This window comes from Scyliorhinus torazame, chromosome 6, assembly GCF_047496885.1.
Source record: "Scyliorhinus torazame isolate Kashiwa2021f chromosome 6, sScyTor2.1, whole genome shotgun sequence".
Lineage (NCBI taxonomy): Eukaryota > Metazoa > Chordata > Chondrichthyes > Carcharhiniformes > Scyliorhinidae > Scyliorhinus > Scyliorhinus torazame.
The window spans coordinates 207,992,427-208,018,878 of record NC_092712.1 but is presented as its reverse complement, the minus strand read 5'-3'; the positions used below and the strand labels follow the sequence as shown (position 1 = coordinate 208,018,878).

Sequence of the window (26,452 nt, the reverse complement as noted above, 5' to 3'; positions counted from 1 at the left end):
GCTCGAATTTAGCCATCAAAAACTCCACTAGTTGCTCCGTTGACCATTGTGTGGGCAGCGAAGACACAGAGCTCTCTGCCACCTTTCCCCTGTTGCACCTCGAGAGCCTTCCTGGTCTCACTGTTGCACTTCTCGTTTGGTAGACCTTGGACATTCCCGACCAAAGAAGAATCACTAGTTCTCAATGTTCCTGTGTTTTCCAGGAACACCCCGCAAATTGTGCGACAAGGACCAAAGAATCCAACCTCAGGCAGGAGCCATCTAATGTGCGACCATTCACCCCATGGTCACCACCGGAAGTCGCTGTTGCCATTCTAATGTTTGGTCACCTTTCCTGTAGCTACACAACCTCGCTAATAAAATTTTCATCCTTGCCACAGCATGAAATGGATCTAACCAATGTCACAAATTATGATCTCTGTGTCTGACTGTGAAGCATTAGCCTTCATTACTTTCTGCAACTGTTATAGATAACTATGACATTCTCTCCCAGTTCCTTTTCCTTTTTGCCCATCTTAGCTTGGTTTCACTTTTACCTATCCAGTTGAAGCAAGAGCCCCTCTAGCAATGGGTTATTTTCCTGGTCTTGGGGTAGCTGAAGTATTTGTTTTTGGTTCCCTTCTCTTCCTTATTTATGTTTTGCTCCTTGGTGGCAAGATCTATTGATATGAATTTAGGTTTGATAAAGTTGATTTGGAATATATGTTTAGTGATAGCTTTTATTTGTGTGTTGTGGTCAAGAGAATGCGGTGATGGTCAGTAGTAGAGCAAAGGTAAGATGTGGAACTGTTGAATGGGGAAATTGGGGTTGTATTTATTAGTACTGCAGTCAGATGAGCTGATCACGAGCAGTTTGATTTGAATGCAGCTTTCCTGGTTCCCTGGTCCCTCCTTCCCTTCCTACTTTTTCTCTATCTGGGTACCTTGTCTGTGTCTTCACTAAGGAGAGGGATGATGCAGAAATACTAGTTAAAAAGGAGGACAAGGTTCCCACATTGCAGACTGGATAGAAAAGCGTAAACCTATGGGATATAGGGGATTTTGGTGTGTTCAATCCAAAATTGGCTGGAAAGTGGTGTAACCTGAGTGCTGGAAGGTGGGATTAGACTGGGCAGCTGTTGTTTTATTTGGACAACACCGACATGGTGGGCTGAATGTCCTCTTTCTGTGCTGTAACATTTCCTTGGTTCTATGGTATCCCACCCCTCGCTCCCCTTCCACACCTTCAGCTGGTCATTGCATACCTGGTGGCAAGGGCTCATAATGGAAAGGTTGTGCAGGATGCAACAGACCACAACAAATCATGAAATGCACCCTGGCAGGTACTCCAGGGCTCCTCCTGAGTGGTTGAGGTAGCAGATGGGTTGTTTACACGCTCCAGTGATGTGTTCATTGACAAAAACATTTTATGTGACAGCATGGCTCTTGTTATGAATGCTGCCCATGTGTACGTGGATTGCGCACTGAAACCAGGTGGTCAGCGGATAGCCCACTGGTTTCTTGTGGTGGCTCAAATGATGTAATGGACTGCCGGAGAACAAAGACAGACAGCTGCCAGGATATGGGCCATTGGTCTTCTATGACATGCGGAGTATGGTAGCGCGTCAGCTGGACATTGAGGGAGAGGTGCCGTTAAACTGACACGTGGCGTCAATGATGGCCTGCATCACGGGAAATCCACTATCTGTAAAAGTTGTGTGCTCAATCTTGAAAGGGACCAGGCAATCTGCTACCCTTCATTTGCATGCAAGGTGTTCTTTATAAAGCAATGAAGAACCAACTGCGAAATGCTGGAGATGTCATCTGCTCCAGAATAGAAAGAGCCCAGTGTGACATAGTTAATGGCCACAATAACTTTTATAGCCACTGACAATGCTGCTTGCACCTTGCAAGCATCTGTCTGCCTGCAAATGTGGCATATTTCTGTCAGCATCTCCTTAGTGAAACACTGGTGCTCGCACTGTTCCTCACTGCAATTGAGATGGTAGAAATGCTCCCCTCCCTCTGAGACACCTCCCCACCTCTCTTTTCAAACAGCTTTTCCTTCCCTGCGTTGCTTCTGCTCATTCTCCCTCAGGCTGCAGGCCAAGGGGCATAGAAAATATAACACGCGTGACTTGGAGCAAGTGTTATGAGCAGAATTCTTGAAGTGTGAGCCAAAGCCTCCACCAATTGCAACACCATTTTCTGTACAGTTCATTAGGTAACGTAAACTGTCAAATATTTTTAACTCTGTAGAAGCCAGTAAAAATCAACCAGCCTGAATGTTTTATTGACCCTTTATATAACTCTGGTGGGTGTAGTCCTTCCTGTTGCTGAATGCATGTTCACCTGTACAAGATTGAGAGGGCATTAGCTGGCACATCAGAATCACAAATGTCGCAGTGGTGTCAAATCAGCATTATGCGCTGTCATGGTTTTTATACTGGTGACGGGGCTCCTAACCTTTGTGCTAATGACCTGTCCAAAATGACATCAGCCATAGCCAATACCATGAGTGTGTGACATGAGTTACACTTCAGTGCCAAAAGAGCATTAGTAACACTGAAAAATGGGTGTCACTTGGCTACTTTTTCTCCCACTTTTTACTCCTTCCTGTTCTGCAAGTCTTTTATAACAATGTAACAATTTTGTCACCTTTGCTTTCTAGATTAAATAAAGTGAACTTTGTGTAATCGTGCCAATCTCCTGTCAAACGAGGACTATACCAGATTTTATTTCATTAATGCTATTCAGTTACATTGTAATATATGACTGCGCAAATTAATTGGTTTCGACTGAAACAATAGTGGTGAACAATTGAAGCATATTTTGCCAAGGGCTGAAAACTTGTATGCATGAGAACAATAAATGATATTGTTCTTTAGTTATTTTCCTGCTGGAGATAAATAGGCCAATAGGGAAGTTATTGAATTCCGTACTTGTTCTAGAATTCGTCACCCCTCAACTTTTCACCAGTTTCTTTTTAAAATATTTAGGCTAGAATATTTTAATAATTTTCACTTTTTAAAAGTGGCCATATAACTTAAAATGCCCAAAGGGGACTAGGATCTTCCCTTTGGGGGGAGGCGGGGTGGGGGGGGGGGGGGGGGGGAGAATGGCATAAGTATTTCTACATACTATTTGAGAGACAGCACTCACTTAAGCAACAGCAAACACTTGGAATCATGTGACCTTCCTTTGATTTTGTTCATAGATGGATTTAGTGTTTATAATTATATTAAGAGGTGATGAAAAGGCTACTCGGGAGAGATGAGCTTTCTCAATGAGGACTCTGGAGGTAGTGGGGAATTTACAACCAAAAACATGGGCCAGATCAAATTGCTGCTTTGTTACAACTGGCTTTTGAGTAAGTCCTCTTAAAGGGGACTGGGAGAGGAATGCAACTGGCAGAGCATTGGTAGCCAGGTTCATGGATTGGATGAGACTATGGTTGGGAAGAGGTGCAAGATGTTGTGGGGTTGGGAGGAGCACTAGGGCTCCACTTAGTGGTAAGTACTTTTAACAGATTGTTTTGTTGGCGGTGGCTAACAGCTGTCCCTTTAAGTGATGTCTCTTCAGCCATTTGAAGTCCTGTGTTTTCTGAATGCAGTTGGTGCAGGCCAAAGCAGTTTTGTAGAAGGGTTCCGAGTGATCGTTAGTTTTTTTCACATGCAAGTAAGCAACGGTCGAATGTCTCTAGGTTCCTAACCACTCTTTTTTTTCATCTACAAGATGGCAGACAATGCCTTTTTGTTTCGTAATTAATATTTGCTTCCTGCTCATCATTTTGGATGCTAGGTTGGCTATTAACTGGTGCAGCAGCATTGAATTTGTAGTCCAGGGTTTTTTATCCCTTGAGCAGGATGTTTAGTTTAATATCGTGATATGTTGCTGACTCCAATAGATCTGACTTCTATTACTGCTGTCAGTGCTCTCAGTGGAAAGGAGCTAAAATGTGAGCAGTTCTTGGTACATTTGGTTGGTTAAGTAGAGCATTTAAAAGACTTACAGTACTGTATTTAACAAATTTTGTTTGTTGAAATTATAGGTGAGAGCCATCATCAGTGATTTTGCTGTGTTTCTTACCATACTTATTATGGTATTGATTGATTTCCTTGTTGGAGTCCCTTCACCAAAGCTTAAAGTACCTGACAAATTTGAGGTAAGAGTTTTGTTTTTCTTCAAGATCATCTTGAAGATGTTAGTTTGCTTAAGCCTTACTTTATTTTAGAAATTTATTATATATTGATTTGAAAAATAGATAATCTGTGAATGATTAAACATTGTCTTTCCAATGTTGGTATCTTACATACTCAATTGTCACACAGTCAGGAACTTGTTGTAAGTGGGAAGGAAGTGCAGGTTTTTTAAACTTCCAATAATGGTATTGTTTCGTTTAAGTTTCAGGCAATAAATACTTAAATAAAAGCAAATTACTGTGTATACTGGAATCTGAAACAAAAGCAGAAAATGCTGGACAATCTCAACAGGTCGGACAGCATCTGTGGAGCAAGAACAGAGCTATAATTTCGAGTCTGGATGACTCTTTGTCAAAGTACTTTCATGAAGTACCAGCAAATTTAAAAAGTACATATGAATAATATAAATAATTTAGACTAATACTGCAGAGCATGTTGTATACCTGTACTGTGGTATTTCTGGACAGCAAGACAGTTTGAGCCAATACATCAGCAGTGGATGTCTCCATCTCAGTCAGCTCAGTGCCAATGAGCTGGAATGTAAGAAGGAGACAGTCAGACATACAAAGAAGGGAGAACATGATCTGGGCAGTTTATTCCAGTGCCTTAGAATGGGATTTGGAGTAAAGGCAAATCAGGTGAATGGTGAATGAAAATCTGGACAAATTGATCCTCTCCGACAAGTACAGCGTATTTGCTACTTTTTAGGATAACGGTAAAAACTCTCTGAAGGTTAGCCAGAATGCAGAACATGGCATCTTGGAGCAGGAGGCTATCCAAAAGAGTTTGTTGTGGGTGGGAACATAGGAAGTAGGAGCAGGAGAAGGACATTTGCCCCTCAAGTTTGCTCTGCCATTCAGCTAGATCATGGCTGATCTTCTGACTTAATGCTCTTTGCCAACACTATCCACATGCCCCCGATAACTTTAGTATCTCAACACTTATCAATCTCTGTCTTAAATATACTTGATGCCAGAGCCAACGCAGCCTTCTTGGGTAGAGAAATGCAAAGGTTCACAACCTCCTCGCTGTGCTGCCTGGCTTGTGCAAGCCCCACCCTGTGCGGTATGGCTCGTGTACCCCTCCTCTCGTGCCACACCGCCTGGTCCACGGCCTCACCGGTGCTGCCTGGCCCACGCCCTCCCCTGTGTCGCTGGTCTTGCACACTTGCCCCGCCTGCCCATCGTCCTTATTCCTCTGGAGTCATTTAGATCCGAAATGTTAATTCTGTTTTTCTCCACAAATGCTGCCAGTAGGCCTGCTAAGTTTATCCAGCATTTTCTATCTTTATTACACTTAAGTATCGTATAATTTGTTTCTTATTGCCTCTTGACTGTTGTGTATTATCTTGCAAACAAAATCTAATAGCTTCAGCCTGAATGTGATGGTCTGACGGTGTGGTATTTATCACTTTTTAGAGATGACTGGGGGAGTGTTGATGTGTTTCATGGGTTCCAAAGAAGAGTCTTATTGGACTCAGAACATTCTCTCTCCACAGCTGCTGATTGTTTGCAGTATTTTCTGTTTTTAGTTCAGATTTCCAGCATCATCAGTATTTTGCTTTAATTTTAGTGTTATACTGTAACTTGGATAATTGTTCTCTGGCATACTATTGACAATATTTGGTGGTTTTTTGGTAGCTGCAAGTCACCTCCAGAATTAAAAATCTGAACCGTATCAGAAAGATTTTGGTTTCTCTGTTGGAGGTGGAAAGTCAATGGGAAACTGGTGATTATGGGAAGAGAAGTGTTTTTCTTATTATTCTTTCATGGCCAACCATATCATAGGCTGCAGACAGCTCGAGAAGAATGAGGAGGGATAATTAACGTGGTCACAAGGGAGGGCTGTTTTAATTTGTGTTTGTGATGCTACCATATCTAGGTTACCCACAAATGCAGTCATATGAACTACTGAGTTGATGGATAACTTCCACCAAAGATAATTCTGCAATTCAGCTGAAGAAGTGTTCACCCTCCCCTCAAAATTCACTTGCTAACATTCTTGTTTCAACAGCATACGAATAGAACACACTTAGATAATTTTATTCTTAAAAAATGAATTGCGTATCCCTGCCCTGAATCCAACCCTTTTTTATCACTGATCTTGACTATTCAGCGCAGTCCTGGCCAGATTCCCAATTTCTACTCGAGGTAATTTAAAACACAGCCTGTGCCTTATTTTGCAACCAGTACATTCATCCATCACCCTGTGCTTGCTGATATACTTCAGCTTCTAGTTAAGCAGTTGTTTGATTCTAAAATTATTACCCTTCTGTGTAACCTCCTCCGGTCCTACAACGCTACGAGATATCTGCACTTCTCCATCTCTAGTCTCTTGAGCATCCCTAAATTTTAATTGCTTCACCATTGGTGGTCGTGCCTTCAGTTCCTAAGTTCTCTAAATCACTCTACCTCTTTTTCCTTATCTACTTGGCTCAATGTAAAAATTTTCTTTATGAAGCTCGTGGGAATTATTGTACGAAAGGTACTATATGAGTACAAGTTGGTGTTGTAGCTGAAAAGAGAGCCATTGTAAACATGATATAAATGTGTGTGTATGTATTATTTGCTTTGACTATGCTAATTATCATAGTGTAAAGTTGAAAACGAAGAACAAATTATGCTACCGTTCATCAAATTATATGCACACAAATATGCAAACTGGATTTAATCATTTGCATTGACCATAGATTCCACTTGCCTATCCAAAAGACAAAAGTACTTCCTAGTGACCTAGCGGCACTGGGACCAAATGAGTCTCAAATTGAAAATTGTTATTTTGTGCTTTAGTTAAAAGGAGCAAGTGGAGCCATTGTGCCAATTACACTAGGAAGTGATTTGAAGCCCTGAGTTTCAACTACATACAAGAACCCTTAGATCATTGGAAAGAAAGTATTTTCATCCATTCCATCTTTATCGAATTAACTACTCATTTTCCAAAGTTGGTCAATGTGCTTTTCAGTTACTTACCCAGTCCTTAAGTGTGCCCTATCTGTAATATTTGAAAGGAAATAAAGATGAACGTTCTGCTGTTTGTAAAATTTGCTGCTTGTTTTAAAGAGTCAGGGAGTTAACCGTTAATGGCCAGGTACAAAAATATTATGTAGATTGTGGATTATCTGAGCTAATGCATTCAACAGTTTCATATGCAGTAAAGTTAACTGGAGTATGCACATGTTGGCTTGTACTGTAAACCTTTTTGCTATTGAATGTTTTTGAAGGATTAGTAACTATTGTTTGTTTCACCCTTGCATGTAGCCTACTGGAAAGCACAGAGGTTGGTTTATAGACCCACTTGGAGGTAACCCTTGGTGGACCATGCTTGCTGCTTTTATACCAGCATTGCTATGCACCATCCTTATTTTCATGGATCAACAAATCACAGCAGTTATTATCAATAGAAAAGAGCACAAGCTGAAGGTATTTAGATATCTACAAAAGTTATAGATTATGTAAATGTGATATATTACTAGGGAACTTTGGAAACTAGTTCTCCCTCATCCAGTTTTAAATTTCTACTTAGTATATTTTTCTGTAAGGTAATATAAAAACTTGTAATTTTTTACAGCTCTTGTTGTCAGTGACTTCTCTAAAAGACCCTAACATTAAAAAATGGTTGTTTATAATATTTTATAATCCAATAGCATTGACTGATGTTGCATTAAGGAATAATACTGTTATAAGTTGCATGTTTGATGTTGAGGCATTCGTCCTCCGCTTTCTTACATGCAGACTTAGCTTGGGTGGTTGTAGACACCACTGCAGTTTTCTCTCATTTGGGAGAACAGTTATTAGTACTTTAGTTTTCTCCTTGACATGCTTTCTTCTTAACTGGAGCAGTAAATACCAATGGACCATTTCAGGGTAATTCACATTTTTGATAAGATGTGTAGTCCCTATCCATGGCCCCCTTATGAACTTTGAAGCACCATCATTCTTTATTTTGTCCTGGCATATACAGAATTAGCATGCTGACATTCTCTGATTGGTGTTTTGCAGAAAGGTTGTGGTTATCACCTTGATTTGTTGATGGTATCTATCATGCTGGGAATATGTTCAATTATGGGCCTTCCCTGGTTTGTGGCTGCTACCGTCCTTTCTATCAGCCACGTCAATAGCCTGAAGGTGGAATCCGAATGCTCAGCGCCAGGTGAACAGCCAAAATTCCTGGGCATTCGAGAGCAGAGAGTTACAGGCTTACTGATATTCATCCTAATGGGATTGTCTGTTTTTATGACTTCAGTTCTAAAGGTAAGATAGAAGGTACTGAATGGCTGTTGGTAACTTGCAGCATTTTCGGAGTTGTTACAATGAACTAACTGCTACAGGGATTTGGGTTTTTGAAAATAGTCATGGTATTTTCTATGAGTGGAAGGAATTCAAATTCTGAAGCATAGTTTTTCTAGAGCAGGAAATTATTTTTTGAATATTGGGACAACTTTCAGCTTGCTAAATGTACTGTGCTAATCCAAAATTTATGCAGTGTTTTAGCTGCACGTTCACTGTTCAGTGAAGGTATTCACTATTTATAAAATATAAAATTTGGCCTGTTAAATCCAATGTTTATTAATAACTAACCATTCTTATTTACAGTTTATCCCAATGCCAGTACTTTATGGTGTCTTTCTTTACATGGGTGCTTCTTCCTTGAAAGGGATTCAGGTATTTGTCACCATGCATAATACAGTTTGAATAATCTTTCAATTTTTAATTTTTTTTCTAGTAAATGGATAATGTTCCTAATGGTCAACCATTTTTTTTCTCCAGTTTTTTGATCGTATCAAGCTATTTGGGATGCCTGCTAAACACCAGCCTGACTTAATCTACCTGCGCTACGTGCCACTGTGGAAAGTCCATATTTTCACGGTTGTTCAGCTTAGCTGTCTTGTTATTCTTTGGGTCATTAAAATCACAGCTGCTGCAGTTGTCTTTCCCATGATGGTGAGATTATTGATAATTTCCATTGTTATTTTTATAAAGCAGCTCCCTCGACTTAGATTTATAGATGACTTTTAAACTGTTTAATTAAACATTGAGGATTAACAGATAGATCTCTATAGACAGTGTTTGAATGGCTTTGTAGTAATTTGATTTTGATTTATTCTTTCAAAAATGGCAAACTGTGAGGTGGATAGATATGTTCACACTGTTAGCCTTTCGCCTAATCTGAAAGAGTTGATAATTTGACATTGAGTTTACTAATAATAGGAACCAATAATAGAGGGTTCATTTTTACAAAATAATGGAAATTTGAAATTCCCAGTTCTTGCCAACAATAAAAACGGCTATATTCAAGTCGATAGATCAGAGCAGGAAAAGATCTTTCAACCTCGAGTTCTAAATGGTCTAGTTTTAATTTTAAAATTAACGTACCCTGCTCCAGATTTTGCCCATGAACAAAAATGGTTTCTCTGTATCTCGCCTATCAAATCCAAATCTCTTCATAAACATCTCACTTTGATACCTTGGTTAGATCACTCTCCCAAATTCATTAAGTACAAAGTTTATGCAGTCAATGTTCGTATTTAACCTTTTTATCTCCATATCATTCTGATTTTATCTATGCTGCACGCCCTCCAAAGCCAGTATAACCGATAAAATGGTGCAGTGCCTAAAGTTGTTCCCAGTACTTCAGTTGGGGTCTGGCAACTGAAATATTAATTGTTCATTTTCTTTATCCTAGCACCCTTAAATACAAGCAAACATTTTATTTGCCTTTTTGATTACTTTTGCTACTTTCCCACTTGACTTTATGATTAGTAGGCACTGACACCTCGATCTCATTGCTGTTCCACATCTCCGAGTCTCTTCAAAATTAAGAAAATATTGGGCCATAACCTCCTGGCTCCCCAGCGCTGCATTTGTGTGTGTAGGGGGTACCCCAATGATGCGCTGGGGAATCCCTCTTGGAAGTTCCAACATAAGGATTTACTCAGCAATTGCCCTGAAGGTCCAACTTCCCCCGGATAATTGTGTTGGACTGGGAACCAAACAACAAAGTGATTTAAATCGCCAACTCCGTATGGTTCGTCCACTTAAACCCTCCTAGTTTCTCTGAAAGAGTTAGAAGGAAAGAGAGCACCTTTACATTAGCAGTAAAGACCCAGACCGAGCCCTGCACAGGACTCCCCCGCGCGCACCGTTCCCCATCCTGATTCCCCCAGAGGAACCCCTCGCATCCAACCCAACATGCACACTCCCTGCCGATGCCAGAACCCTCATATCCTGTTCACTTATCATTGAAACAGGCCTCTCCCTTTTAATTGTCCCTTTAAACCCACCTACTTTATGGCAGCTAGTGCCATAATAACGGGGTGTGTCTTCGTCTTTGCACTCCATTTGCACCTCACTCCTGGAGCCTCAGAACTACTTCGCTCTTTCTGTCTCACCCGGTTTGAGTGAGGAAGCTCGCGTAAGATGGGGGCTTTGGCATTCCAATGAAGGTAAGTTGCTACGGAGTTGTAATCCGCTGGTGATTTCACTCCGAGGAAGTTACGGGCTGTTATGATTTATCTTTCTCGGATCCAAAATGGATGACCTGACACATTGTTATGATCCAGTTAAGGAACAGTAACTTTTTGATTAAAGTCGACAAAGTTTAAAATCTCAGATACCCAATAAGAAAATAAAGTCCATGGTTTTAAACAAACAAAATAAATGAGCCAGGTAAGTAAAATGATTTCCAATTTCTATCTTGTAAATTCACCCCATCTCTCGAGGGCCACAGAGTGTGGGTTCTGACTGCCAGATTCATAGTGTCTCTTCATTCTGACTGATCTGTCTTTGTTTCAACGAATATGAATTTTCAAAGCGAGCATGCTTCTTTTCCGTCCTCAGCCTTCGCCTGGGGATCGAGCTGCCCCTGAAGCTGCTCGCCTCGATGACCTAAACTAACAGGTGTGCTAGTAGTAGTGGTTTACTGGCTGCTGCTGGCTATCTAGCCTGGCCTCTGCCTTCGCCAGTCAGGTTTTTAACCAAGCCCTGGCCTCTGGCTCTGGTTGACTCACCCCGCTGGCCACCTTTGCCTCTGGCTGTCGGACTGAAACTTGGCTGCTGCTTCACTCAATAACGTTCCGAAACTTCACACCTGACGATCAGGAAATCCGTCTAAACTGCCCTTAAGTCTCCACCATCTCTCAACATCTGGCACACTTTTTTTCCCACTCAAGTAAGCCGATCAGTAAATTTAGAGCTACTTTTGGTGCTCCCACATCGCTAAAGGTGGCTTCCCCATTGGCTGGGGCCGCACCCGTATGTTTCATTGCAGGTTTGCCTCTGGGGCTAGGGCAATCATCCCCTTGAGTCTGCCATTCAATAAGATGATGGCTTATCTGATAGTAACCTCAAATCTGCACTCCGCCTACTCCCAATAACCTTTGCTTACCAAGAATCAATCCACCTCTGCCTTAAAAATATTGAAAGACTCTGTTTTCACAATCTTTTCAGGAGGAAGGTTCCAAAGACTCACCATAGAATCATAGAATTTACAGCGCAGAAGGGGGCCATTCGGCCCATCAAGTCTGCACCGGCTCTTGGAAAGATCAGCCTACCTAAGTCCACACATCCACCCTATCTCTCCAACCCAGAAACCCCACATAACCTTTGGTTTTTTTGGCACTCAGGACAATTTAGCGTGGTCAATCCACCTAACCTGCACATCTTTGGACTGTGGGAGGAAACCGGAGCACCCGGAGGAAACCCACGCAGACACGGGGAGAATGTGCAAACTCCACACAGACAGTGACCCAAGCTGGGAATCTAACCTGGGACCCTGAAGCTGTGAAGCGACTGTGCTAACCACTGTGCTACCATACTGCCCTACCACCCTGTGTAAGAATTTCACCTCATTTGGTTTTAAATCGGCGACCCCTTATTTTTAAACAGTGACTTCCCGCTGGTTCTAGATTCTCCCACAAGAGGGAACATTCTCTCCACATCCTGCCTGTTAAGACCCCTCTAGACTTGTATGTTGCTATCAAATCGCCTCTTACTCTTCTAAACTCCAGCAAATACAATCCTAGCCTGTCCAACCTTCCCCCATAGAGCAACCCATCTATTCCATGTATTAGTCTGGGTAAACCTTCCCTGAACTGCTTCCAATGCATTTGCATCTTTCCTTAAATAAGGTGACCAACACTGCACACAATACTCCAAATGTCGTCTCACTAGAGTCCTGTACAACTGAAATATAATTTTCCTACTTTTGTTTTAAGTTCCCCTCACAATAAATGATAGCATTCTGTTAGCTTTCCCAATTACTTACTGTACCTGTATACTAGTATTTTGTGATTCATGCACTAGGGTGCCCGAACCCTCTGCACCTCAGAACTTTGCAAACTGTCACCATTTTGATACATTTTCATTTTTCATGCTAAAATGGTCAATTTCACTTTTCCCCACATTATACTCTATTTACTAGATCTTTGCCCACTCATTTAACCTATCCATATTTTTTGTAGTCTCCTTATGTCCTCTTCACAACTTAACTTTCCTACCTATCTTTGTATCCACAGCAAATTTGGTAACCATCTCTTGAATCCCTTCAAGTGCTTTCTATAAATTGTAAACCGTTGAGGTTGCAGCACTGATCCCTGTGGCACATCACTAGTTGCATCTTGCCAACCTGAAAAAGACCCATTTATGTCTACTCTTAGCTTCCTGTTAGCCAGCCAATCTTCTATTCATGCCAATACATTACCCCATGACATGAACATTTATTTTCTGCAATAACCTTTGATGTGGCAATATGGTACCAGTTCCACATGAGTAAAAATTATTATGTTCTTGCTGCCATCATTGGGGAATCTGTTTAAAATGGGGGTTGTACCAGTGGATGGAAAAAAGCTAACTGCACCAATCTTTAAGTGAGGGACGAGAGATGACCCACGATGTATAGGCCAGTGAGCCTAACTTTCATTATGCAATGACTAAAAAGCATCCTGAAAGGTAGTACAGTAAAACACGAAGCAATCAACACTTGTCAAGGAGATGTCAAAGTAAGAGTGAGCGGGGAAGAAGTCCAAACAACAGGGACCAAGAAAACCAATTGTGAAACACTGACGGAGATCGGTGGCGATGAACCAAACCTTTGCTGTTTGTTGGCAGGTTCTTGCTCTGGTGTTTATCCGCAAACTCTTGGACTTCTGCTTTACCAAACGAGAACTTAGCTGGTTAGATGATTTAATGCCTGAAAGCAAGAAAAAGAAATTGGAAGATATGCAGAAAAAGAAAAAGGAAACTGAGGTATGTCAACAGACCTTCTGAGATCTAAACAGGCTTGCAATCTGTTTCTAGTGAGTCCAATCATGAGCTTTACTGTTAATACAATGTGTCGGTCTCTGCTTTTTTCTATCTCTTGCTACATTCGTTGCTGATCCTGTAAAGATGATCTTTGCTTGGATACCTATCATGGAATTAAGGATTTTATGCAGAGGTCTTGAGCAATATTCTATCTTTTTTCCCCCCTTCTAGTTTACATATTTTAATTTGAATACATTTTCTCTAGAGTGTTTTATGTGCAGTATATGAATCAGGTAAAGAATATATCTGTTCAGATCTGTTGCATGCAATCTTTAACAAAACGCAGTATTTACTTATTCCTCTCTTTTTCTCTTGGTCACCCAAGAACAGTATGCAATGCAGAGTTTAAAACCATGCTGTGAATGTTATCGTGATTGGTGCCATTTTAATATTGAAAGTCAAAGCTGCAATAACATACAGGAGAGCAGAATATTAAATGCCACAAATAAATTCTTAAACAATAGTAATTTACTCATGCATAATAAATTTGATTATACTAAATCTTACGTGTTTAAAAATAATCTGCTTTTAAGTCATGGAGGATCCAGTTCATCGTTGGGTGATCTGTGCACGAGCCCCAAATCCGGTTCCACGCCGGGCCGATCACAAGCCCCACTGGGCGGGATCCAGATCTGAATATGTAAATGAGCGGTATAACTCATTTAAATACCGGATTCACCCGGTGGCTGAGACTCAACAGTCGTGCCTGGGAGACATTGTCAAGGTGCCGTTTAGTTCTGGTCCATGCACACCAGTTGGAACTGCATCTACCAGGCCATTAGAGACCCCCCCCCCCCCGGAGAGGTCAGGGATGGGCCAGGATGGCACCCTGGAACTCCCCTGGCTCCTTGGTAGTGCCCAGATGCCAGGGTGACGCTCCCAAGGGCCAGACCCAGGTGGCAACAAAAAGGAGACAGCTCCGGCACAAAAGGATAAACATGCCTACATTTAAATTGAATTCCGGCACAAAAGGATAAATGTGCCTACATTTAAATTGACCACGGGCATGATGAAACTAATTTAGTACAATGAACCATCATAATCTTTATTAACAGATTTCCTGGTCTGATTATAACTTGACACTTCTCTTAATCCAGATAATTATAGCTGGGTATGAACTGCTGAGATCATTCACAGGGTATAACTCGTGAAATTCTAGGCAGGTTAATAACTGGGTTTCTCTTAAAATTGGTGGGCCTTTCTGTTGAAAATATCACTTTGGAGGGTACCAGAGATTAGATTTTTTAAATAACGACCGTTACATTATCTAATCCATTGTGGTCAGATATAAATTATACTTTTTCTGTTGGCTCCAACAAAAATAATCCAGTGATAAGTGACTAAAAAAAAGCCATGCCTGTGTGGCACATACGTTTGCCCTCATGCTATTTACAAATTATTAGGTTCCTCAAAGTCTCTTCCACATAACCATATACAATTTATTTTTTTAGATTCTGTCTCTATTTACTCTGCTAGTGGAAGGTTTTGCATAACTATTCGTTGACTTTCACCAAAGTTTTAAAATACATCAGTCCAATAATGTTATTCAAATTAGCTATATGTCTTGCAGAGATCTCCTTCATCTCCAGTCTTGGTAGCACAGAAACTAGTTGAATGCTGTTAATCATCTCCTACTCCATTTGTATCAGACAGCAGTTTGCTATGGCAAAGTGGTTATGTTCTTAAATTATAGGTCCAAAATGCCATTACTGTCGAAGGTTACTACTTAAGACTGTCATTTCATTTTGGCCATGTGAATTCTATTTACCTTCCCTAGACATGAAAAGGACAAATGTAGAATTGCAAATTATATTGGAAATGGTTGTGCAACATAAATTGGATACTTGTCTGTACTTATCCTTAAACTTCTCAGTTAGAAGTCTGACCAGATAACTATCCGGTCCTTATTTAAAATAATGAACTGACATGGCATCAGCTGATTTAGCTAAGCAGTTGCTCCGTATATCCACTACTCTGCGTGGGGGTCCTCCATTTTCTTTGTAGTCTTTCTTGAGGCTTGTACAACACCCATTGCACCAAAATAGCTGTGGATCACTAATTAATGTATATAGCCTGCTTGCACTTGATTCGCCAATGAAAATAATTAAGCTGAGCCAGTGTCTCTTTCTAACTGAGAGCAAAGTTTCAATTGTGTTTCCATTGTAAAGTGTTTCTGGACATTGTTCTTTTATGACACAAGCTGTAAACACTAGCATGGTAGCAGATAATAAACAATATTCCTATTAACAGAATAAACTGGATGATAAGGGACATAGATGATCAAAATGATAAATTCTGGAGATATGCTTTTGTTTATGGTATTGCAGCTTTAATTCACTTTACTGCCACCGCTGTTCCGCCTGGCAGTTTAAAACCTGACGGTGAACAGGTTCACACATAGTTTTCCCTGCTTGCTTCATGTAATTTCTGAAGGGACTGACCTCTGTCTGCTTTTTCTCCTGCTCGCTCAATTTGCTCTAGAAAACGAAGAATGGATCTAAATCATCATGGGTATGTTTTTGGTTATTTATAATGGATTATTTCGGAAGTATGAAGAGACACAAATGTGTGGATTATATTCTACTTCATCCATTGTCTCCAACAAGCACAATTATTCTTTATTGACTTTCAATTGAAATTGAAGAAATGATTTATAGAGAGGACAGTGATGCAATGAAAGGCTGATGATGGGGCAGCACGGTAGCATAGTGGTTAGCACAGTTGCTTCAAAGCTCCAGGGTCCCAGGTTCGATTCTCGGCTGGGTCACTGTCTGTGCGGAGTCTGCACATTCTCCCCGTGTCTGTGTGGGTTTCCCCCGGGTGCTCCGGTTTCCTCCCACAGTCCAAAGATGAGTGGGTTAGGTGGATTGGCCATGCTAAATTGCCCTTAGTGTCTAAAATAAAATGTTAAATGGGGGTTACTGGGTTACGGGGACAGGGTAGATATGTGGGCTTCAGTAGGGTGCTGTTTGTAAGGGCTGGTGCAGATTCGATGGGCCGAATGGCTCCTTCTGCACTGTAAATTCTATGATTCTATGAAACGTACTCATGGAAGGCGTGGGTTAGCTCAGTGAGCTAGACAGCTGGTTTGTGATGCAGAGCAAGGGTTCAATTCCCATGCTGGCTGAGGTTATTCATGAGGACCCCGCCTTCTCAATTTTGCCCTTCGTCCTCAAAGGGAAAGTCATCTGGGACTATGGCGACTTTACTTTTACTCATTTGGGTCCATGTTACTGCTGCAACCCAAATATTTGAAAATATATTCTGGATTGTCATTTTGTCTGTGTTTTGAATCAAAATACAGCAATTTCCTGGAATTATTTTTAAGTCGTGAAGAATGGCATGTAAAGAAAATGCACATCTTAGTTTTAATTTCCAGATAAAACATTCCTACCAGAGGCCTAAAACAAAATAAATTATGTTATTTGTTTATTAATGCCAACAAATCCCTTGATTTGAACTGCAGCCTTTCAGTATCTTTTTATAGTAATTTGTTCAAAGTTGATTTTATTTAAACTCACTTATTAATGCTACGGAAAGCTGTGCAGTGCCTTTTCTCTCTTTGAAAGCTAAGTAGCTTATCGTCATGTCGACAGCTGGCTCATTTTTAAGGTTCTTTTATTATATTACAATTTCTTGTCAAATCCTGGGCGCAATTCTCCCATCGGGAGACTAGGTCCCGACGCCGGAGTGAAAACCGGAGTGTTTCACTCCGGCGTCGGAGGCCGTTCCCAGCCCCCTATTCACCCGCCCCCGGGGGGCTAGGAGCGGCGCCGTGTCATTTACGTGCCCGGGCCTTGGTGCTGCGTGAATGACGCGACCGGAGCCGCGTAAATGACGTCACCCGCGCATGCGCGGTTGCCGTCCTCCCCACTGCCACCCCGCAAGAAGATGGCGGATTGATCTTGCGGGGCAGCGGAGGAAAGGAGGTCCTCCTTCAGAGAGGCAGGCCTGCCGATCGGTGGGCACCGATTGCGGGCCAGACCCCTTTTGAGCCCCCCCCCCCCCCAGCATTCCCACGCTGTTCCCGCCGGCAGCGACCAGGTGTGGATGGCGCCGGCAGGAACCTGTCGTGTTGGGCAGGCCGCTCGGCCCATCCGGGCCAGAGAATCACCGCTCGCCCATTACCAACGGCAAGCGGCGATTCTCCCAGCGGCCAGCCGTGATTCGCGCCGCGTCGGTTTGGGAGGGGTGGGAGAATCGCGTGCGGGCGACGGGACGGCGTGGCGCCCGGGCGATTCTCCCACCCGGCGTGGGGGGGGGGGGAGAATTGCACCCCCTTAATCCGATCAAACTATTGATTTCTGTCAAATGTTGGTTACTTATTATCTTTAGAAAATTTGTAAAGCTTTGTGGTTTTCAATTCTGTTCAGCAATTTGTTTGCAGTGTCAATTTTTGTGCAAACAAAATATGGTTCATATAGGGTTCTGATTATTAAATAGATCATAGTTTTATTATAGTATTTGCACTTTGATGTCAAAGTTTGTTCAGGCCCAACATTAGTGCAGCATGTTGCATTGTCCAAGGGTGTGTTGTTCAAACCTGACATTAAATCAACCCTGTCTGCTCATATAGAAATAAAAGATCCCATTGCTCTATTCAAAGAACAGTGCACTTCCCTGGATGTCCTGGTCAACATTTATCAGTCGATCAAAACCACCAAGAACTGATTAACTGATCATTGATCTAACTTCCCGTTATGACATTTTGCTGTGTACAAATTGGCTGCCATATATATATTTTTCTTGTTAGATTTCAGTCTTCTACAGAAATATATTCCACTAACAGGTGAAAAATATGGGATACAAAAAATGTTTTTTGCTGGATAGACTGTTCGATACAGCAAATGGTGAAATCTCATTCCAGATTGATGTTTCTGTCCAGACATGCCAGTTGTTGTGGATGGATCTGTTCATTGGAAGATCCGACACTCTGGTGCTTAAAAGATGGTCCCACATAAATGCCAATAACAGAATTTTCAGCTTATTCCAGATCAAACTTTAAATGAAAGTTGCATGTATTGAAGCAAACATAATTTAAAAGCCTGTATAACTAACAGGTCAGCAACTACTCCAATACTTCACTTTTTGCCTTCCTCTCAAATCTCAGTTTTGTATTTTCTATTCACCTGACGGGTAAGAGAAGGAATACTTTATCTCCTCACGGGATCCTTCGGACTACATTGATTGACTTGTCTGCAGAATGAACTGTTTCAACTGATCAAAAATAGCATTGAAAGGACAAAAAAGGAAGGGGACATTTTTTTCAATGTACATTCAGAAATTATTTGTGAAACGGACTTTTGGGCTCTTGATAGGAGCCCCAACGGCAATTTTAACGGCTGAAAACACCGTGTGGTAAACCAGAAGGGTGTTCCCCCTGGACACGGATGGAAAAAGGAGAGGAAAGTGGCCGGATTGCAGCGGATCCTTTGGAACAACGGCAAGGAAGGCAAGCAGAAACCAAGATGGCGTCGGAAGGTGGCAGTTTCATATGGGGCCCTGAACAACAAGAGTTTTTGAAACGCTGCGTGGAGGAGATAAAAAAGGAAATGAAGAAAGAGTTGTTGGCCCCGATATTACAGGCGATTGAAGGGCTGAAAGAGGAACAAAAGACCCAGGAGCAGGAGCTTCGGGTCGTGAAGGCGAAAGCAGCAGAAAATGAAAACGACATACAGGGCCTGGTGGTGAAGTCGGAGATACAGGAGGCACACCAGAAACGATCTGTGGAGAGGTTGGAGGCACTGGAAAATAACGCAAGGAGGAACAACTTGAGGATTCTTGGCCTTCCTGAAGGTGTGGAGGGGGCGGACGTCGGGGCATATGTGAGCACGATGCTGCACTCGTTAATGGGAGTGGAGGCCCCGACGGGTCCGTTGGAGGTGGAGGGAGCATACCGAGTTATGGTGCGAGGATCGAGAGCAGGAGAAGCTCCCAGAGCCATAGTGGTGAGATTTCTCCGTTTTAAGGATAGAGAAATGGTCCTTAGATGGGCGAAGAAAACTCGGTGTAGTAAATGGGAGAACGCGGTGATCCGCGTCTATCAAGATTGGAGTGCGGAGGTGGCGAGAAGGAGGGCGAGCTTTAATCGGGCCAAAGCGGTACTTCACAAAAAAAAGATAAAGTTTGGAATGCTGCAACCGGCAAGACTGTGGGTCACATATCAAGGGAGGCACCACTACTTTGAGACGGCGGATGAAGCGTGGACTTTTATTGTAGAAGAAAAATTGGAATGATTGGACTACGAAAATGAACGTTTGGACAAAGTGGCGGGACGAGTGGGGGGGGGGGGGGGGTGAAGAGGGATTGTATGATTAATCCTGCGGTATGGTAACTTTTCTTTCTCCCACAGGTGGTGATGGGGGGAGGTGGGGAGGGAGAGGAGATGGGGCGTTGGCCATGGGAGGCGGGGCCGAGGGAGAGGCGCGGGCTTGGTTCCCGCGCTATGATAATTATGGCGGGAATAGAGAAGCAGGAAGGAGGGGGCGCCGCACGGGGCGAGCCGTGATCACATGGGGAAGCCGAGGTCAGCCAGAGTTTGCTGACTTCTGGGAGCAACATGGGGGGAGTAATTACGCTAGCGGGGGGTCTAGCGGGGGGGGGGGGAGGGGGGAATTACTGGGTTGCTGCTGCTGGGGAAAGGGGGGAGTGGGTACGGGAAAGGATGGGCGGGGGGGGCACCGTCTGGGAGAAATACAGCCGCGTGGGAACTGGGCGAGAAGCTGGAAAAAGATGATGGCTAACCGGCAAGGGGGGGGGGGGGTGGGAAGCCCCCCAACTCGGCTGATCACGTGGAACGTGAGGGGGCTTAACGGGCCGATAAAGAGGGCACGAGTACTCGCACACCTTAAGAAACTTAAAGCAGATGTGGTCATGTTACAGGAAACGCACCTGAAACTGATAGATCAGGTTAGGTTGCGCAAAGGATGGGTAGGGCAGGTGTTCCATTCGGGGCTGGATGTGAAAAACGGGGGGGTGGCTATATTAGTGGGGAAGCGGGTAATGTTCGAGGCAAAGACTATAGTGGCGGATAACGGGGGCAGATACGTGATGGTGAGTGGCAAATTACAGGGAGAGATGGTGGTGTTGGTAAACGTGTATGCCCCGAATTGGGACGATGCCAATTTTATGAGGCGAATGCTAGGACGCATCCCAGACCTAGAGACCGGAAAGCTGATAATGGGGGGAGACTTTAACACGGTGTTGGAACCAAGGCTGGATAGGTCGAAGTCCAGAACTGGTAGGAGGCCGGCAGCAGCCAAGGTGCTTAAGGATTTTATGGAGCAGATGGGAGGGGTGGACCCGTGGAGATTCAGTAGACCTAGGAGTAAGGAGTTCTCGTTTTTCTCCTATGTCCATAAAATCTATTCACGCATAGACTTTTTTGTGTTGGGTAGGGCATTGATCCCGAGGGTGAGGGGAACGGAATATACGGCTATAGCCATTTCGGATCATGCCCCACACTGGGTAGACTTGGAGATAGGGGAGGAAACAAGAGGGCGTCCACCCTGGAGAATGGACATGGGACTAATGGCGGATGAGGGGGTGTGCTTAAGGGTGAGGGGATGCATTGAAAAGTACTTGGAACTCAATGACAATGGGGAGGTTCAGGTGGGAGTGGTCTGGGAGGCGTTGAAGGCGGTGGTTAGGGGGGAGCTGATATCAATAAGGACACATAAAGGGAAGCAGGAGAGTAAGGAACGGGAGCGGTTGTTGCAAGAACTTTTGAGGGTGGACAGACAGTATGCGGAAGCACCGGAGGAGGGACTGTATAGGAAAAGGCAAAGGCTGCATGTGGAATTTGACTTGCTGACCACAGGCACTGCAGAGGCACAATGGAGGAAGGCGCAGGGTGTACAGTATGAATATGGAGAGAAGGCGAGCAGATTGCTGGCACACCAATTGAGGAAAAGGGGAGCAGCGAGGGAAATAGGGGGGGTGAGAGACGAAGATGGAGAGACGGAGCGGGGAGCGGAGAGAGTGAATGAAGTGTTTAAGACATTTTATAAAAAATTGTATGAAGCTCAACCCCCGGATGGGAGGGAGAGAATGATGGAGTTTTTGGATCGGCTGGAAATTCCCAAGGTGGAAGAGCAGGAAAGGATGGGATTGGGAGCACAGATCACGGTAGAAGAAGTGGTGAAAGGAATTAGGAACATGCAGACGGGAAAGGCCCCGGGACCGGACGGATTCCCAGTTGAATTTTACAGAAAATATTTGGACTTGCTCGCCCCGCTACTGACGAGGACCTTCAACGAGGCAAAGGAAAGGGGACAACTGCCCCCGACTATGTCAGAAGCAACGATATCGCTTCTTTTAAAGAAGGAAAAGGATCCGCTACAATGCGGGTCCTACAGACCAATCTCCCTCCTCAATGTAGATGCCAAGGTCTTGGCCAAGGTAATGGCAATGAGAATAGAGGAATGTGTCCCGGGGGTGGTTCATGAGGACCAAACTGGGTTTGTGAAGGGGAGACAGCTGAACACGAACATACGGAGGTTGTTAGGGGTAATGATGATGGCCCCACCAGAGGGTGAAACGGAGATAGTAGTGGCGATGGATGCCGAGAAAGCATTTGATAGAGTGGAGTGGGATTATCTGTGGGAGGTGTTGAGGAGATTTGGGCTCGGAGAGGGGTATGTTAGATGGGTGCAGCTGTTGTATAGGGCCCCAGTGGCGAGTGTGGTCACGAATGGACGGGGATCGGCATATTTTCGGCTCCATAGAGGGACAAGGCAGGGATGTCCTCTGTCCCCATTACTGTTTGCACTGGCGATTGAGCCCCTGGCGATAGCGCTGAGAGGTTCCAAGGGATGGAGGGGAATACTTAGGGGAGGAGAAGAACACCGGGTATCTTTATATGCGGATGATCTGCTACTATATGTGGCGGATCCAGCGGAGGGGATGCCAGAAATAATGCGGATACTTGGGGAGTTTGGGGATTTTTCAGGGTATAAATTGAACATGGGGAAGAGTGAGCTGTTTGTGGTGCATCCAGGGGAGCAGAGTAGAGAAATAGAAGACCTACCGTTGAGGAAGGTAACAAGAGACTTTCGTTACCTGGGGATCCAGATAGCTAAGAATTGGGGCACATTGCACAGGCTAAATTTGACGCGGTTGGTGGAACAGATGGAGGAAGATTTCAAGAGATGGGATATGGTAGCATTGTCAATGGCAGGGAGGGTGCAGGCGGTTAAGATGGTGGTCCTCCCGAGATTCCTCTTTGTGTTTCAGTGTCTCCCGGTGGTGATCACGAAGGCTTCTTTCAAAAGGATAGAAAAGAGTATCATGGGTTTTGTTTGGGCCGGGAAGACTCCGAGAGTGAGGAAGGGATTCTTACAGCGTAGTAGGGATAGGGGGGGGCTGGCACTACCGAGCCTAAGTGAGTATTATTGGGCCGCTAATATTTCAATGGTGAGTAAGTGGATGGGAGAGGAGGAAGGAGCGGCGTGGAAGAGATTAGAGAGGGCGTCCTGTAGGGGGACCAGCCTGCAGGCTATGGTGACAGCCCCATTGCCGTTCTCACCAAGGAACTATACCACGAGTCCGGTGGTGGTAGCTACACTGAAGATTTGGGGACAGTGGAGACGACATAGGGGAAAGACCGGAGCACTGGGGGGGTCCCCGATAAGAAACAACCATAGGTTTGCCCCGGGGGGAATGGATGGGGGATATGGAATGTGGCAAAGAGCAGGTATAACGCAATTGAAAGATCTATTTGTGGATGGGAAGTTTGCGAGTCTGGGAGCGCTGACCGAGAAATATGGGTTGCCCCAAGGGAATGCATTCAGGTACATGCAATTGAGGGCTTTTGCGAGGCAACAGGTGAGGGAATTCCCGCAGCTCCCGACACGAGGTGCAGGACAGAGTCATCTCAAAGAAATGGGTGGGGGACGGTAAGGTGTCGGATATATATAGGGAAATGAGAGACGAAGGGGAGACTATGATGGACGAACTAAAAGGGAAATGGGAAGAAGAGCTAGGGGAGGAGATTGAGGAGGGGATGTGGGCAGATGCCCTAAACAGGGTAAACTCGTCGTCCTCGTGCGCCAGGCTAAGCCTGATTCAGTTTAAGGTATTACACAGGGCACATATGACTGGAACACGGCTCAGTAAATTTTTTGGGGTAGAGGATAGGTGTGCGAGGTGCTCGAGACGCCCAGCGAATCATACCCATATGTTTTGGTCATGCCCGGCACTACAGGGGTTTTGGATGGGGGTGACAAAGGTGCTTTCGAAAGTAGTAGGAGTCCGGGTCGAACCAAGCTGGGGGTTGGCTATATTTGGGGTTGCACAAGAGCCGGGAGTGCAGGAGGCGAAAGAGGCCGATGTTTTGGCCTTTGCGTCCCTAGTAGCCCGGCGCAGAATATTGCTAATGTGGAAAGAAGCCAAGCCCCCGGGGGTGGAGACCTGGATAAATGATATGGCGGGGTTCATAAAGTTAGAGCGGATTAAGTTCGTCCTAAGGGGGTCGGCTCAAGGGTTTACTAGGCGGTGGCAACCGTTCGTCGAATATCTTGCGGAAAGATAGATAGGGGAGAACAAAGAAGGCAGCAGCAGCGGCCCAGGACTTGGGGGGGGGGGGGGGGTGGCCTGAGACAAGGCAGTTGCCAATTAGGGCTAGTTTTTATTTTTTGTTATTTAATATTTATTTATTTGTTGTTGTTTTTGTTTAAATTTAAAAAGGTCATTATTATCTGTATTGTTACAATGTTGTGTAAAGGATGCACAATGTACTGTGTTGGTTGACCAAAAATTTTCAATAAAATACTATTTAAAAAAAAAAAAAGAAGAAATTATTTGTGTAAGCCCTCTCCTTACAAATGAAGTAGACTATATTCATGGTATTCATGATTCAGATTTTATATAATGCTTAATTTCCATTTCTGCTTTAGGGCTGGTGGCAATTCCTTTTATTAAGGAGAATAAGATGGTTTGGGCTGAAGATATTACATAGGAAATATGGCACAGAGACAGGACATTTGGCCCAACCAGTCCATGTTGGTACTAATGCTCCACTTAAGCCTCCTCCCATTTTTCCTCATCTAAATCTATTTGTAACACTCCATTTCCTTCTCCCGTATTTACTTGTCTAGCTTTCCCTTAAATACACCTTTACTATTCGCTTCATGCGTAGAATCATAGAATTTACAGTTCAAAAGAAGGCCATTTGGCCAATTGAGTCTACACTGGCCCCTGACAGAGCATTGTACCTAAGCCAACACCTCCACTCTATCCACGTGACCCAGCAACCCTACCTAACATTTGGACACTGCGGGGCAATTTAGCGTGACCAATCCACCTAACCCGCACATCTTTCGACTGTGGGAGGAAACTGGAGCACCCGGAGGAAACCCACACAGTACACTGGAAGAACGTGCAGACTCCGCGCAGACAGTGACCCAAGCCGGGAATCGAACCCGGGTCCCTGATGCTGTGAAGCAACAGTGCTAACCACTGTGCTACCGTGCACTTGCTGTGATAGTGAGTTCCACATTCCCACAACTCTGGGTAAACAAATATCTCCTGAATTATGTTTCCTTTGATTAAGCTCTTCCCCACACGTATATCGTTCTGTACCCACTCTGTAAAAATGATTCATAATTTTTAACTCTCTATTTGGTCACCTTCTATTTTCAAGAGAAAAGAGACTTAGCGTGTTCATCATTTCCTGATATTTCTAGTAACATATTTCTAGTAACATATTTTCTAACCCTTTCCAGTGCCTCTGTGTCCTTTTCAAAATTTGGCATCAGAGTTGCATGTTGTACTCAAATGACAATCCAGTTGGTGGGACATGACGATCCTGTTGTTAAGGAATGCCATTTGAGCAGGGCAAATGGAGCGTTCTTTTTTTCCCCCATTATTGCTCCACTTATTCTTCATCACATTTCACTATAGCCTAGATTTTTCACATTGGCTGCAGTTGATACCTGAACGAATAGTGCTGAGTTTTTACACAATCAAATAAAAGTGTACTTTTAGGACTTGGACAGTTAGGAGAGTGGGCAAAGAAGTGGCAGATGGAATACAATGTGTAAAAGTGTGAGGTTTTGCATTTTGGCAGTAAGAATGGAGGCATAGACTATTTTCTAAATGGCAAAAGGCCTAGAAAATCAAAAGCACAAAAGGACTTCGAGTCCGAGTTCAAGATTCTTTTCAGGTAAACATGCAGGTTCAGTCGGCAGTTAGGAAGGCAAATGCAATGTTAGCATTCATGTTGAGAGGGCTAGAATACATGAGCAGGGATGTACTTCTAAGGCAGTAGAGTAGACATAGAGAGGATGTTTCCATTAATAGGAAAAATTAGAACCCGAGGACACAGCCTCAGAATAAAGGGACGATCCTTTAAAACAGAGATGAGGAGGAATTTCTTCAGTCAGAGGGTGGGGATCTGTGGAACCCTTTGCCGCAGAAGGCTGTGGGGGCCAAATCACGGAGTGTCTTTATGACAGAGATAGATATGTTCTTGATTAAAGGGGGTCAGGGGTTATGGGGAGCAGGCAGGAGAATGGGGATGAGAAACATATCAGCCATGATTGAATGGCAGAGCAGACTCGATGGGCTGAATGGCCTAATTCTGCCCCTAGGTCTTATGGTCGGTACATTCGCACAGTTTCAACTGTAGATTTAGGGTGATGAAGGGAAAACATTAGCAGAAATAGAAAAATATAAGTTAAATTTAAAGAAAAGAATGCAATTTAAAAAGTGAAAAAAAGAACAAACGTTTTGAAAGTCTTTAGAAAGATACTGAAAAATATCAGGGTAGATGGGTCGGGAGGGAGGGGGGAACCATTTGATGTAGTGTATATTGATTGAAGGGTGGTCTCATTGAAACATGAAATTCTTAAAATGCTTTTTTAGGACATTTACCCGGGCTCAGGAGTATAGAGCTGGAGACCTCAGAATAAGGCAATTTAGGACTGATGAGAAGAAATTTCTTCATTCAAATCATTGTAGATTTTTGCAATT

At 43.6% G+C, this 26,452-nt stretch overlaps 1 protein-coding gene across 8 annotated transcripts in view; it reads left to right on the top strand.

Annotated features, from left to right (window-relative positions):
• The window catches only part of slc4a7 (solute carrier family 4 member 7), a 271,390-nt gene that overhangs the window by 229,852 nt on the left and 15,086 nt on the right, over positions 1 to 26,452 (top strand). For 5 of the 8 annotated variants that reach the window (XM_072509347.1, XM_072509344.1, XM_072509341.1 and 2 more), the window contains 7 exons: positions 4,031 to 4,144; positions 7,439 to 7,600; positions 8,180 to 8,431; positions 8,774 to 8,842; positions 8,948 to 9,121; positions 13,286 to 13,423; positions 15,962 to 15,991. In XM_072509347.1, coding sequence (XP_072365448.1) covers positions 4,031 to 4,144; positions 7,439 to 7,600; positions 8,180 to 8,431; positions 8,774 to 8,842; positions 8,948 to 9,121; positions 13,286 to 13,423; positions 15,962 to 15,991 — 939 coding nt within the window. The remainder of the gene's footprint in view (positions 1 to 4,030; positions 4,145 to 7,438; positions 7,601 to 8,179; positions 8,432 to 8,773; positions 8,843 to 8,947; positions 9,122 to 13,285; positions 13,424 to 15,961; positions 15,992 to 26,452) is intronic. The other 3 variants (XM_072509348.1, XM_072509343.1, XM_072509346.1) reach the window with 1 other exon arrangement.